General features: G+C 35.9%; 1 protein-coding gene across 1 annotated transcript in view; it reads right to left on the reverse strand.

Moving 5' to 3' along the window:
* The window catches only part of ATRNL1 (attractin like 1), a gene marked incomplete at its 5' end in the record, with an annotated part of 477,341 nt that overhangs the window by 437,139 nt on the left and 24,327 nt on the right, over positions 1-15,875 (reverse strand). The window contains 1 exon segment of the mRNA XM_032694659.1: positions 1,298-1,381. Within this exon segment, the coding sequence (XP_032550550.1) occupies positions 1,298-1,381 (84 nt within the window).

Genomic DNA, 15,875 nt, shown 5'->3' on the forward strand with positions numbered 1-15,875 from the left:
ACATTTTTTGAGACAGAGTATTTTTTATATGTGACTTCCTTGTATGTTGACATTTTGCACTGTGTTACTGGGTTGCTTTACTCTCTCACATAGTGCGCAGCACACTGTGTCCTCCAGCTGCCCACACTATCTCTGGTGATGGGGAGAAACGGAGTGAAGACCAGCTCCAAAGCAGAGTTTGCCTGTGCTCCTGAGGCATGTTTCCACTTTAGCACGGTGTAGTGCAGTGCAAACATTCCTGAGCCAACTTGGGTAAAAAGAGAAGTCTAGCTAGGGCAGAAAGATATTCAGCTACAGCCTAATCACCTAGAAATTGAAGCTTCTATTTAAATAATTTTGCAAATTATCCATAACTTCATTGTGTTTAAATTATTATCTGCATATGAGCAGAACAAAATTAGATCAGATACTACACTTTTACCTTTTCTGATACCTTCTGAACTATTACCTTTGTTTTTTACTTTACTTTTACCTTAGATATCTGCTATAGAGCAGATATCTATGGTAATTGAGATTATGACAACACAGAAATACAGAACAGGTTAATTTTCTTCCAGAATGTTAGTAGAACTCAGAATAGAGTCAGCAAAATCCTGACCCATATCCAGAGGGGGAAGAGTCCCACTGAGATGCAACCAGTTTGTGCTTTTAACAGTTAGCTGTACTAATGCATGTGTCTCATTATTTCTTTGGGCATGTCTGTGTGTTTCTGTGCTGCACAAACTGAAAAATTAAAAACAGATGAGACATCTAAACTGTGGGCACAAAATTGTTTTGAAATTAAGTACATGAGGAATACTAGAATGCCAAAGAAAATACTTTATAGAAGCACTAACTTTTGAGCAACATGTAACTGAATAAGCGTTCTGTACTTGAGACCATTCCTGATTTATCACTGATACGAGTTAAATAAGATTAGTAAGATAATGAGTGAAATAATGGGATTCTGTAACCACATGTAGAGCTTATGTAAAGGTAATCAAACATGCAACAAATTTATCATTGGGTTTTGAGAGTTTGCAGCACTGGCCAAATTCCAACGTCAGCCTAACTTTTGCCAGCAATTTGAATGGGAATGGAATTTGGCCAACTCTGAGGAATCCTGAAAATCCTACTTCTTTTATTTTTTTTTTTTTAATTCTTTATGACATTTAAACAAGAACAAAACAAACAAACTAAAGACCAAAACTGTTTATACTGTATCCACATGCAGTTTCTACTTCAGGAGTTCTTTCAACCTCTAGAATACACAGTACCAAATTGTTAGAAAATTTAAATTATATAAATAAATACTTACTATCCTTCAATTAACCATGTACATTTAGTTTTATATTTATAATTTATGGGTCCATCTGTTAAATATCCAGAAGGTTCTGTTAACCTACAAGAGGAAAAAACAGTGCTGTAATAAACTGGAGACAACACATCAGAACATGCATCATAGACATGCCAACAGAATCTTTCTGGATGGAAAGAAAATTAGAGGTAGGGAAAACAGTAAAGTCACTTTTTACATTTCTTGTCACATTGTTTGTATTCATAAAAACTTGAATTCTGACTATTCTATATCATTGATTTGCTTTCTTCCCCTAGGCAATCACAGGATTTCTATTTTTTCTAATTCAGTAGCAAGTAATTTAAATTATCCTTCACACAAAATGAATCCAAGCCAATGTAAAGAGGTTTTGTTTAAAAGTATTATTTTGGTTTGACTTGCTTGTTTACTTTGCCATTGTCTTGCAACATACTTCTGAAATTAGACATCAGAAAAGTGTTCTAGATCAAGAAAAATTAAGGCATAAATTTAAATAAGTGTATCTGTAAGCCTGTTGTTCTCTCATTCCTGTCTCTTCACAGTGGCCTACAGTGGATATGCAGGAAAGAATTTAAATCCCTACAGATACTCCACACAGCTTTACACCACCTTCAATGACTTGCATCTCAGGGACACTCTTAGTCAGAGGTTGTGCCTTTGGGTTCATGTTTGTCCCAGGAGTTACCTCACATAAACTCACATAAACTTGCAGCATCTAGAAGATGCTGAAGGAATGATTTCCACACATATACAACACATCTCAACTGTTTTTATCCTGAGCCTACCTCTTGGTTTCATCTATGTCCTTAGGTCTGGTATTGGATGAGAGGATGAACAATTGTACCCTATTCACATGCTTGATCCCACTCAAAATGTAATGGTCTGTGTTGTTTCCTTCCTTTCCCCCACTGAGCCTCTTCCAACCTAAGAAATCCTTGCTCACTGCCTTTAATGTATCTTTTCTATTCTCCTAGAGCCATCTGAGCTGCACCACAAATATCAGCATATTGTATTCAAGATGCAAGTGAACCATGAATCTGTACAGTAGCAATATTATTTCCATTTTATTCTCTATTCCCATTTAAGATTTTATTTGCTCTTTCAACAACTACTATTCTGATATTTTAAACAGAATAGCTGCTATAACTTTTTTTCTGAGCGATAATAGATAGCTCAATATTCTCATATAGAATTCATTTAATGTAGAAAGAGAACCTTTTTCATCTGTTCATATATATTACTTTGCATTAATCTATGCAGTGATAAAACAGCAGATGAAATTCAATAATCTATTAACATAAAAGCTTTCTGAAAGAGCTTATTATCTTCAGCCCACTGTAACTTCACTAATCCATTTTCTACATCCTTTAAGATTATGTTCTATAGTTCAGGTCTTGACATCTCTAGTGGCCTTACTCCTCTGGGAAAACTGACCATCCTACTTTTTAAAATGTTACAACAATAATAATGAATATAAATACATACTCAAAAAAGCTCATTTTTTTTCACTATAGTGTTGAAAGATCATCATTAAGAATAAGTATCACTGAATAAAAAAAACCAGAGGTTTTTTTCTGTTTTATTTCACTACTTTAAATAAATCAATAGACTAGATCTAAATCCAGAGGCAATGCTGAGCAAGATGACCAAGTCACAGCTAAATTTTCTCATCAGGAGTCTAGCTGAACACGAATTCAATATCTGCTATCCTACTATATATACGCCAATTTTAAAAATATTCATTACCACATCTACTGCAAATTATTTACACTGGAACTCATATCAAACACTAATTGCATACTTATTAACAGAGAACCAAACATAAAATTATAAACATGTGGAAATGAAATGAAATCAAAACAAGGAGCAAGAAAGAATAATTTATGGGAGATGGTCTGTGCAAACTCACGTTTTTAAACAAGTTCCTTCACCTTTCCTGCAAGAACCAGCATCAGTTTGTTGGGCACGTTGTTCCCATCACTGGTGGTTTGAATTACATGCACTTTCCTTTTGGGACAAAGCTGTCTAATGTGGGAACTGTCCAAATGACTGTACTCAAAAGATTTTCAAGGCATAAAAGTATGCTTCTGAATAAAAAAAAAAAGTTTATGTTTCTGAATCAAAACAAGAAAAGCAAGTAAACAGCTGGTAACATGAGCAACAGACTGGGAGGGGAAAAAAAATAAAAACAAAAAAACCACCATACACTCTAATCAGCTGACAGCTGAGAGAAAATTTCCCCTGTAAAACCCAATACATGGAGCTGGTCTGAAAGCTGCAGCACACCGCTTCCCAAAAGTAGGGTATCCTGGTAAGTGCTACACAAATGCTGGTGTAGCCCATAAGCAAAGCATGAATTAACAAGGCATGGCTGGTAACTCCCACTCCTCCCTCCCAGCAGCCTGGAGGAGCTCCAGGGATGGTCAGGGAAAGGTTAACCACGCTCCTGCCAGGTGCTCTCCTTAGAATCAGTGTCTGGCCACAGAACACTTTTGCTTGAAGAAAGCAAAACACACACACAGTTTAAGTTTATAATATTTCTTCTTGTTGAGAAATACCAACTTTATCTAAAAGTATACATCGGTGCTTCTACACATGACAAACAGGTTTTTCAGAGTTATTTCTGGCTTCTTTACATACTAATTACATTGTTGGGACAATGCTGAAATTAACATCAACCTATACGTTGGACGTGTAAGCCGCACGTCACTGATTTTGAAATCAAGCTTATACTGACGCTTGGCCTCTGGCAGAACCTCAGTGAAGCTGATTACAGGAGCAGATCCTATGTTTGAGTGTGTGCTAGACTGAAGTTTTTGTTTGTTTGTTTGTTTTAATAAAAGGCATAAGATTCCAATAAAAGTAATTGTAGTGCTGGCATATGATTTATATACAGAAGCAAAGTCCTATTTAGCAAGCCATAGAACATCTATTTTCCTGGAAGAAGTGTGAAATATCACTAGTATTCATTTGCAGTCATGACCATTGCCTTCTTAGTAGCTGTATAATGCAATGGAGGTGACTTACAAGAGTTGTTTTTATTAGATCAGCCCTTTGGCACCAGTAAAGTACAAACAATTTCCCTTGTCTGCTAAGCTGATAATTTTTTGATAAATAGTTTCTTTTGGAAGAGCAGATAGCCTTTGAAGCAGCTATTGCACTTTGTTGGAAAAAGTAAATAACTAAGAGCACAAGTTTGCAATAATGGTTGTGGAAAATGGAAAGATAAGGGGCTGTTCTATTTAAAATAAATACATAGCAAGGCAGATGGGAATTCTTTTCAGTTTCTTGAGTCATATCAAGAACTTTTCTGTGTTATTTTTTGTTCCAAATGTTATCAAATACCAAATCCCATAAATAACAAAGATAAGCATAACTACTTTTCTGTAACCTCTTACCAAATCAAGGTCAATATTCTCTTTCATATAAAGTCAGGTATCTGTGGGCAGAGTTTTCCTCTGTGACTAGCAGTGATTCTGTCAAATAACCAGAACCCAGAGGAGTCAACATGACTATACACTCTTTAGTCACAGAAGCAGAATAGCCAGAACGATGCCTGGATGCTGCACCCCCATCCTTACTGACTACTGAGAAAGCCTTAGTGATGACAGGAAGCCAGAACAATTTGTGTGGCCTGCTTAGGCATCACACCAAGACTCCAGCTTTCTAAACAGAACGCACAGGGAGTAGCTGATGTTGTATATTGTCATTTTAAATTGCATGCCAGCTTTCATAAACACAACAATATTGTTTTTAGTTGGCAAGGTCATAATCAAAATCTATAAAGAATTAGAGGGAGCATGCCAAGAGAACATTTCCCATCTCTGTGTACTGTAAAATAGATCTACCAAATAACAGGAAAAAGTCAGGATGCTGCACAGCAGAGTTAAAGGCATCCAGAAGCACCAATGACAGTTCAGTCACTCACCAAGCTAATCAGTCAGTAATAGCTTATGTGACAAACATATGGTACTATAGGGTGTTTCATATAGCAGATAGATATACCAGAAATGAAAGGGCTTAAGCCAACACAGGGCAACAAAATGTGCAACAAAGGGATATCTATATTCCTCTGGAATATTACCACTGTTATAAAATAACGGCAAATATAATTGAGTTAAAATGTACATGGTAACATTTGTATTTACCACTGCAAAGACTTTCAATCAAGATTGATGCATTTCAGGAAAAGAGAAAAGCATGTTGTAGTTCAGTCAGAAATTACTGGTCCAAAATGAAGGAGTAGTCAGATGAAATCCATGCTCCACAACACATAAGATGTCAGAGTAGATTATTAAAATGTCCCCTCCTTCCTGTAATATTTATAGATCTGTGAAACACACAGTCTTGTCATCTCCTGCATATTCCTGTAAAAAATAGTATCATCAAATCTTCCTGAGGGGCACTAATTTAAACCAAAGAAGTCATTGGATATTTTCTGTCATCAGCAGAACATGAAGATCCACAAAACCGCTGATAGATGGACAGAAGTCTGATTTATAATAGAGGTACATTAAAAGTAACAAAGCATAAAGCACATTCATAATATTATAAATATTCACTATTAAATAAAAGAAAGGGTTATGAAGACATTCATTTATCTCTATATTACTTAGTGTCACATTACTACTGAGAATTTTATGAAATGTTGGATTACTTTGCAATTCCTACTTCAGATGTATCTGAATATAAGATATAGAGCATATTTTGCTATATGGATTCATCTCAGTGTCAGTATTTGTGTGCCAGTCAACAGCTATTTTCTCCATTGCTGAAAAATTTTGCTCCATCTGCTTTTCATCTTTTTTGGGAATATGTTTTATTAAAAAGAAATAAAAATCAATAACTGTGCTTCAAAGTTATAAGATCAAATTCTTCTTAAATAGAAGTACCGGCTACCTTCTAGCTCAAGCACTTGTGCCTAACATTTACAGCAGGGAAAGAGACTACACATATCTGAGATGTGAGCAGCTGAACATATTAAGCAAGAAGGAAAAAAAATTTAGACCACCTGACAGCACAAACCTGACTCAGTGAGCACTGTGATATCAGAAAGAAAGGCAGAATTGATCGAGAGGCCATTTCTCATACCATAACAATATGTGATAGACTAAGAAGGTTTTCTAGTATTATTTTCGAAGGAAGATCTGAAAAACATGTTCTGAAAAACCCACAAAGCAGACTTTTATTTTCCAGGCATAAAATATTGACAAATACCTGACAAAAAAATCAAAGAATTTGAATTTGATTGTCCTGTATTTTTTTATTTACTGCAGAACTTGCTGTTGGTTAATTTTTTTTTCATAACATGTACGAAAACAGAATATAGTGAACATACTGTAGTTCTAATTTTTCTTCAATGACTAATCAAGAGGAGAAAATATTTAATACATTAAGAAAATATTTGCATATGCTAATCACACTCCTATACTTGTTACATACTGCTTTGCATTAAATAGATTAACGTATATTTAGAAACACATTAAGGACATTCATGACAACTTCTCACATGCCAACTAATCACAGACACGCTCTGAAATAGGTCTGATTTTATTCATTGACAAAGCAGCAGTTTCCTTTCTAAAGTGTCCCTACTGATTCATTCAAGTGTTGAGTTCATCCTTTTAATTTATTTTAAACAAAACTGTGCTCCAAAACAATCCAAAAATCCCAGAAAAGTAAAATGAAGACCAGAATACAAAAACATTTTTTCCCCATATGAATAAATCCTGTATTTCAAGAAGTTTCACACTTGTGTGGCACAAATGTATCTTTTATTTTAAAAATGAAACTAAGTTATCTGAGATATAAAATTTGATTGGTGCAAAACATTAATTTAAAGTTTGCTCTGACAGCTGTAAATGTTCCTCATTTACTGTTTCTGACAAAGGTTGTTATTCTACAGCACATTTTTTAAAAGTCCCCAAAAACAACTGAAAGGATGCTGTGTAGAAATAGATGTCAAAAAACTGTATGAGAGTACTTAAAGATTTTCTTCTACCTTCTCACAAAGTGGAGCTTGACTTTTTTTTATCCAAAACCCCTTAAATTGCATTCAGTTACAACGTGCTCTAACACCTACCCCAACCATACTGAAATCTTTCTTCACAGTTATTTGTCTAATCTGATTTTAATAATTCCAATGAAAGAAGTCTACAATCTTCTTAGGCAATCTATTTTAGTACTGACTTATCCTTATTATTAGAACGTTTTTCTAGATGCCAAACTCCCCTTTTTTCTTACTTAACCATGTTATTTCCTGAACACAGACCTGGACATTGGGTAATATTCTTCCTCTTTCTGCTTATCTTTTACAAACATCCGCCTTCAGGTTTTTCTTCTCTGAAAAAAGCAATTTAATCCAGCATTCCTCAGGTGTCATTTTCTAGACTTTCCTTCTCTAGAACTTTCCCAATTCGTCTGCATCTCAGAATGGTACCTACTACTCCAGCTGTAGTCTGACCACCATAGAAACCAAATAATTATTTAATATCCATAATATCCTGAATGTAAGTAGCAGAAGAGATGCCTTTATGCTGCTTTGTATATAACCTGTAATTCCCTGAGACTGTTGACTTCCTCAACAGAAGGACAAAATGGTATTACTCTGATTCATCTTACTGAGGTTAATTATACCTATTCAAGTGTAGAAATTCAAATACAATTCTGTCAGCATGACTTTTTTCAGGCAGTATTATATGAGATCAATGCAGCTTGCATGAGCTGGAACTTGATGCATGGAAAGTTTTATCTATTATCATTTTTTCAGTAGGAAAATCTATTTTTGTTTTGTGATATAAGCATTCACTTAAAAAGATAGTAGCTTCTGGCTACTATTTCTCTGCCTAGCGAGAAACTCCACTTAAAAATCAATGAACTTCACAAGAAAAGCAGAAATTCCATTTGTGTGTATTTGTGATAAAGTCCTTCAAAAAAACTCCCATATTTTGCATAACAGCCACTTTTCTATTACTCAACTATGTCAACAGTTTCTGAATATTATCCATATTCATTATTCATTCACCTTAAAAAGCACTAACATGAAGTCAGTGTTATAATTCAAGTCATTCAAGCAATTCACAACAAGGTGTCATTTTTTTGAAGGACCTACAGGTATGCAATAGATATATTTTACTGAAAAATGGTTGACCTCTTTTCCTGAGATTTAACCTGAACCCAGAAAGTACTTCCTAAGTAAAAACCTTCTTTTTTGGGAAGAAGGAGGAGAGCTGTTTTGTTACATTTTAAGAAACCCAAACTACTAAGTACTGTATCACCCCCAAACATTTAGAAGTTATCAACAACTAAAAAAGTTATGCTACCTAGTTTTACACAGATGGATTTACATGTAACATTTATGAGAAGTTTCTATAAAATTGAGTGGAGTTGAGTCAATCTACAGAGTTCAACAGTGAACTCTACATTTCTAGAGAATTGCTACACCAATTAACAGTTCAAATCTTGCCAATATTTTCCAGGTGGTCATGGTTCTCCATGGAATCAACTTGGAAATCAGTGCCTTTTAAAGATACTGCAAGTAGACGATATCCTCCACTGACCTGGAAAAAACTTAGTGAAAAGAAATGAAGTGAAAGAAACGTAGCTTCACCTCTCTTATCTGGAATACTACAGACATTTGATATTTACTATTTTAATATCATGGTTGGACAAAATCATATGAGACAAGCATGTACTCTATTAGAAATACCCAGGCTAGTTCATAGATGGCATCTAAAATTCTGTCTATAAATAGGCCTGTCACAATACTTAAAATTGAGAATTGATAGAAAATCAAGTTGGCATTTGATACAAGCACAAGACATCATATTTCCCTGTATCTCATTTAAGTATGCTACTTTAGATATAAAATCCAAAAGGTCAAAAAGCTGTATAAAACCCTACAAACTTATACAAACATCTACCTGATTCACTGACTGAACTTCTTGCACTCAAGGTTTCACGTCATGGTTACTCATTTTCTCAGAAAAAAGACTAAGGTTTGAAATATTCAAAATTCTGACAATTCAGTCTTGATTCACACAAATATTAACAATAGTCCCAAAGTTTTCTCAAGTATCCATCCAGATAGCTACCATTAGAAGCAAATAGGAATTAGCAAAAAATCTGCCAGGAAACAAGGAGACACCCCATTGATCTAACATTTTACAACGCTCGCTTCAGCCAAGAGTTATTTTTATGGCCAAACGTTGCAAAGATAATTAAGAAATTTAAAAAAAAAATACTCCATACTCCATAAACCATACTCCACCAGACTGAAGTGGTTCTATTAGTTTCTTTTTTCCTACCACATTAATACTGTCATTATTTCATTTAGAAAAGTTCTGTACCTTCATAGATTATGTTACTTTACGATCACCCAGAGTAACACATTATCCTGATGTTATTCCTTGTGTTCAAAACAACAAACAAAATTATAGTTTAGGCTTCTTTAATAGCTCCAGCTCTTTTTTTCTAGGCTTTATTTTCTATAAGGCAGCCCTCCATTTCCAAAAGTAACATACTTAAGTGTATGTTCTACCATTATTTTGTTCATCTCTGAAGTCCATCAGGGTACACTTGATCTCATCTTCCAGCTCACTCGTGAAGAAAATGTTGGCCTCGTATTGATCCCTGGGGGACACCACTTGTGGTTATCACTTTGAAGAGGAGCTGTTCACATGCAGCCACTCAGCCAGTCCCACACCCACTGCACATATCACTTGTCTAGACCACAACAGACCCATTCTGTACCAGCAGGGTATGGGAAACCATACTGAAAGCCTTGGAGAAATTTAGGTGGACATTGTCCACCATTCACCCCACATCAACCAAGCAGGTTACTTTGCCATAGAAGGCAATCAAGTTTGTCAAGCACAATTTGCCCTTGGTGAATCTGTGCTGCCTTTTCCCACTTTTGTCCTTCATCTTACTTGTGATGGCCTCCAGGAGAATTCATTCCATGACTTCCCCAGAGACAGAAGCAATACTGACGTGTCTATAATTTCACTTCCTGGATCCTTTAAGCCCTTCCTGTAGATTTATTTAACACTAGCTTTTTTCCAGTCTTCTGGAAGGTCCCCCATCTCTACAACTTCTCAAATATTATGGAGAGTGGCCCCACAACAACATCAACCAGCTCTCTTAACACCCTCAGGTAGATATTGCCAGGGACCATTGATTTGTAGGGGCCAAGCTCTGGAATAGTTCAGGTACCAATTCTTCCTTTGCTGACAGTGGGTCTGTGTTTACACAAACCTGAGGTTTTGTTCCCAGGGACTGGGGTCCAACAGTGTCACTAAAGACAGAAATGAACGAAGTGTTGAGAACCTTTGCCTTTCCACATCGTTGGTGACTAATCCACCTCTCCTGTTTAACAGCAGGCAATTGTTTCTGTTCTGTTTCTGCTTGTTTATGTACCTTAAGAACCTTTTTCTTGTGGTTTTGGATACCTCTGGCCAATTTCAATTCAAGCTGAGCTTTGCTTTTCTAACTGCACCTCTGCACATCCTGGAAATGCCCTTGTATTTCTCAACAGGTATTTGTCTGCTTTTCATCTCTGGTTTTCAGCAGATTCAGACACTCGCAGTTAAGCTAAAGGGGTCTCTTGTACTACCTACTTCCCTTTCCTTAATAGATTTCAATCCAAGTAGTTTCTACATTAAAGTAAGATTGTCTACAGGTTTTCGATCTAATCACAAGGTTAACATGAGTGAAGAATAAAGTTATTATAGTTTTTCACATATTTGTATATACTTTAAATATACGCACGTATATTACAGTTCAAGCCATATATATGTATTTATAAGACTTCTATACTGATCAAACATGCTACAGGATCTTAAAACGTGGAGCACAAAGTATACAGACAATGCAGACTGAGGTGCTTGGCAACAAGGTGCACTGTGCCAGTTTTTCACTGTACATCACCATAAATCTCATTTTCACTTGTGACCTAGTTCAGGGCTTTAACTTAAGCTTCCTGAGGTAACAGCCAAATGCTCTAAATCCAGTGTGCCACCTACTCCTAAATTTCTCCTTGAGTATTTAAATCAAGTTTCTGATAAAACCTATCCTCACCAAGAAGCACCTATTCCTGCCTTTCAGTCATTTAGATTGATTACTACCTAACCATCAGATTTACGTTTGTTAAGGACAGAATTCCATGGCAGGAAACTACCTCATATCAGAATGCCACAAGCACCAGCTCCCACTAACAATATTAGTTCTGAATTATCCAAACACAGTAAACTTTGACGCACGCGCACACACACACACACACACTTTCCAAAGAAAAACAAAATATTATTATCTCTTAGCATCCCTCTCTAAGGATACAATAGCAGAATTTTCTTTTATTTATATTATTTATGATTGTTTTGTTTTCAACACTTTTTTAAAAATTCAGCATTTACATTTTACACACACAGACACATATATTCATATATAAAAAACACCAATTCCTTCTTCCTCTCTCACACTTCCCATCAGCACATATGCTGCTTCATAAGAGGTTCCCATCTCTCAACACAACCTCAGTACAAATGTTGAGATAAGAAGAGATATAGTGCTTTTAAAAACTTAATTGATTAATAAATTCAAAGGGCTGGTTACTGACTAGTTTTCAAGTACTGTCTTTCAGATGATTACATAGATAATCACTTACTTCGGACTCCTCTGGTTATAGCAATTATCAGGACATCACACGTTTGCCTTAAATACAAAGCACATCCCTTTGTTTGCTGTAAAGAAGATGAAATAATGGTATTCATGTCTCTAGTGTATTACAAGGCATTCTTGTTTGGGAATATGAAAGATTCCTATTAGTAATAGAAAGCATAATTTTAGAACACATTTCACTCTATGCCAGGTGTCGTGCCAACTCATTTTCTGCTTGACTTTATAATTCATGGGTAAGTCATACACTGTTAGCAACTTCCAATGCTGCCTCTGGAAGTGGATGAAGAGGTATAAGAACAAAAGAATATAATACTTTGAGTACTAATTATTCAGCTGCCAGTTTCACAGAATCAAACATTTCATATATTGGTAGAGGGGTTTGGGCTTTTTTTTGTTTGTGTGGGTAGGTTTTTTGTTTGGAGTTTCTGAGAGGCAAGGGGAGGGCATCTCTAGCCTGTAATTTGTATTTAAATGCACAACCAGAATTAAGGAAATACTCAAGTCTAGTTTAAAATGAAAAACGGAATTTCTTAGCAATTTTAGCTTGAGCTCATATGCTCTTAACTGGAATGAAACACCAAGACAATTTGCAGATAGTGATGAGAAATATTAGAAGACAGAGCACACACACAGAACTGCTGTATGTTATGTCCATCAGTTACTGAGCTAACACAACTTCCCATTTACTGAATTATTAACAGAAGACCTGCTAATGCAATGATTTTGCATCTCTAAAGCTGGTGTTGTGAAATATTATAACAGCCTCAAAACTATATGATCTTAGACCCTTCTGAAGTAAGTCTTAGTCCACATCACAGGGCAGAGCAATTTTTGGGGGGTCGTAGGAGAATGTAGTGTTGTTTTTACTGTCTGCAGAAACCCAAAAGATTACAAAGACAAAAATTAATCATGCTATTTAAATGGTGATAACTTCATTTTTCCAGTATTTTCTCTTACCTCACTTTTTTTTTTTTTGCAATGAAGCACAAACTAGTGAGAGACTATAAATATACAACACAACACTAATGGGAATATTTGGAAAGTGGCATACACATTTTTAAAGCTTTACACCAAAAAAAAGACACATTAAGGAAAATTAAGAGGTTGCATCCTGCAAGCTGACACATGTATTTGCATTCCTGTACTTCTAATGAGAAAACTCATCTGATACTGCACATTATTCCATTTACAGAGGCTTATATGGCCTTAGGATTTAAATGAGGCATCATATTATAACTAGGAAAGAAATGACTCTGAAGTAAGAGTCAGTGTAACACTGCATGGGTTTATTCACCACATAGGCATTGAACAAAAAAACTACTTTTTAGAATTTCTTTCTGCTAGGCATAAAAATTACAACAAAAAACTTGTTTCCTTCACATCCTGACTTGATAAGAACACTGCCAATTCACTGAACAAAGACATAAAAGTTTCTGCTGAGATTTCCAAACCCCTTCTGTGCTCTAACTTGCCAAGGCACTCATCAGTATCAGCCAGTTGTTAAAAAGACATAGATGAAGCTAAGAACAGGGAAAGAGAATATACAAAAATTTATCCTGGGACTGTTGTCCCTCATATCCCAGGAAAGGAGAACACGGGTCAGGCGAACGTTGCTTGGAATGCCCACTTTACCTTTCACAGATTACAACAATAAAACACACACCTACAAGACCAGAACTCTTAGAGGTCTGTTCATGTTATCCTTACAGTGATACACCAAGGCATGTGGGACACACAGCCAACATGTCTTATCAGTGAGAGGCTATAGAAAGTGTAGGACCATCATTTATGAGCAGGAATTCTTATGATTGCTCCTAAGGTAATAGGTTGTCAGAGGCTGACCATCTAACTCCTGCTATAAAAAGCTCTCAGAGCTGCTACTGATCTATTCCTGCTCAGTTCGAACAAAAAGCAGAATGGATTAGAAACAAGGATTCACTCTCATCAAGACAGCATAACAAATTATATCTGTACACAGAGAGGAGCTACTGATACACAGCTTAGTGTTCAACAGCCAGCAGGAATCAACAAAGCCATACACTGAAGTCTAAAGTCAGTAAATTAGGCTGCTGAAAACAAGAAGAGGAAAAGAAACGAGAAGGCAAGCAATCACTCTGAAATAGGGTCAGGGAAAAGCAGTGACCCTAAGGCTTAGAGAAGAAGTGATGATTCAGGTAGCTAAATCCACTAGAGCAGAGAATTGTTTCAACGCAGCTGAATGGTCAGGGAGAATGAGAAGGATGCGTTGATACTGCCCCTTCTCCCAATTTCATGAATCCTATGCCAAAGAAAGCCACGGGTCCTACCATGTGACAAGTTTCCCCTCCTCACAGCAACTGTAGACTAAACAGATTGTTCAAAGAGATACTTTTCTTGTTTAATATACCAGCTTATACACGTGCTATCAAGTATCACCTCATTCAATAAGCCATTTAACAGTCAATGCAGAATAAAATTTCCTGGCAATGGATTCCTACAAAAGGCCTTTGGAAGATACAACAAATATAGAGTAATTATTGCTTTGTATGATTGGCCTAAACAAACAGGAATACATAGTAAATTCAGAAAGAAGTACACTGGTTTGCACATCTGAAGACAACCAGAAAGGATTTAGACATCTGAAGGAATTTACTCAGCTGAAAGAAGATGATTATTGCAGCAAGGATGATAATTAAAACAAATTTCATTTAAATAAAATTTACTTTCCTTGTCTACATGACCTTACCTGCTCTGCTAGATGGTTTCTTTAGTACCTTTCCAGTCCACTATTCCAAACAGGCATGCACTGACTAAGCAGTACCGTCTGTATCAGCAAGATTCTGTGTTGCTGACATGGTCTGAAAGCAGTATTCATCAAGAATTCCAAAACTGGTTCAGAATCAGATCAAAAGAAACCCCTCACAACAACAAAAGTCTTAATAAATCACCTTTATTCAGTTCGCGGTTTGTGGACTAGAACTTGGCATTTGTGCCATTATCTCAGATAACTTGTGACTCTAAAGTTATCGCATCAATATTAGATGATTGAAACTGATTTGCTTATCAATGCAAAAAAAAATTCCTCTGGTAAGAAAATAATTCCAAAGCTTAAAAGCTTAATACCAGCAGCAAGTCACAGGGAAAGAAACACTTCCCTTAAACTTTCAGTTGACCTTAAATGCTTCAACACTGTTGCAACATATAACACGGTCTTCTTTCAACATATGACTATTTCCAACCAGGTCTTTCCAGAATCAAAGATGTTACAAATCAAAACAAGTTCAAGTAGAGTTATGGACAAAAGAACATTCAATGCTGTTTCAGGGAAAAAAATCTACATTAACTAAACTGCAGCTGAACCTCAGTTTCTGACAAAGTTTCTGATTATTGGTACTCTTTTGTTAGATCTTATCTAGCAAAAGCATCTGTTTCAGCAATGTTGAAAACACAGAAGAGATTAAGAGCTGGGGGGAGGGGAAGGTTCAAGAGCAGAAAGGCTATATTTCAGTATATAAGCTGTAAAAACATATCAAATCTCATTACATACTTCTGGATACATTCTAAACATTCACCCCACAGTCAAAACAAGCTTCTTTTTTTTTTTTTTTGGCCTTTGATTAGTCCACAGAAGGTGCTCTTAAATCACTCATCTGAGCTTCAGTCATTTCCTGACCTCAGCTCTCTGAGGACAGCATGTGCACAAGGCTGTTAGTAGGTCATTAAACTGCAACATATTATCATTAAAGCAAAATCAAACTAATTCTAGCATGGCTTGCTTTTCAGTAAGGAAGTTATTTATCATCAGCCTAAAAAGAGCCAAAGGACTTGTTGGATCATCCCAAAAATAAACTTTTATTCAAAACTGCAAAAAGCTAAAACACACCTCTATGATTGTATGCTCTTT

Source organism: Chiroxiphia lanceolata, chromosome 8 (assembly GCF_009829145.1).
Source record: "Chiroxiphia lanceolata isolate bChiLan1 chromosome 8, bChiLan1.pri, whole genome shotgun sequence".
NCBI lineage: Eukaryota > Metazoa > Chordata > Aves > Passeriformes > Pipridae > Chiroxiphia > Chiroxiphia lanceolata.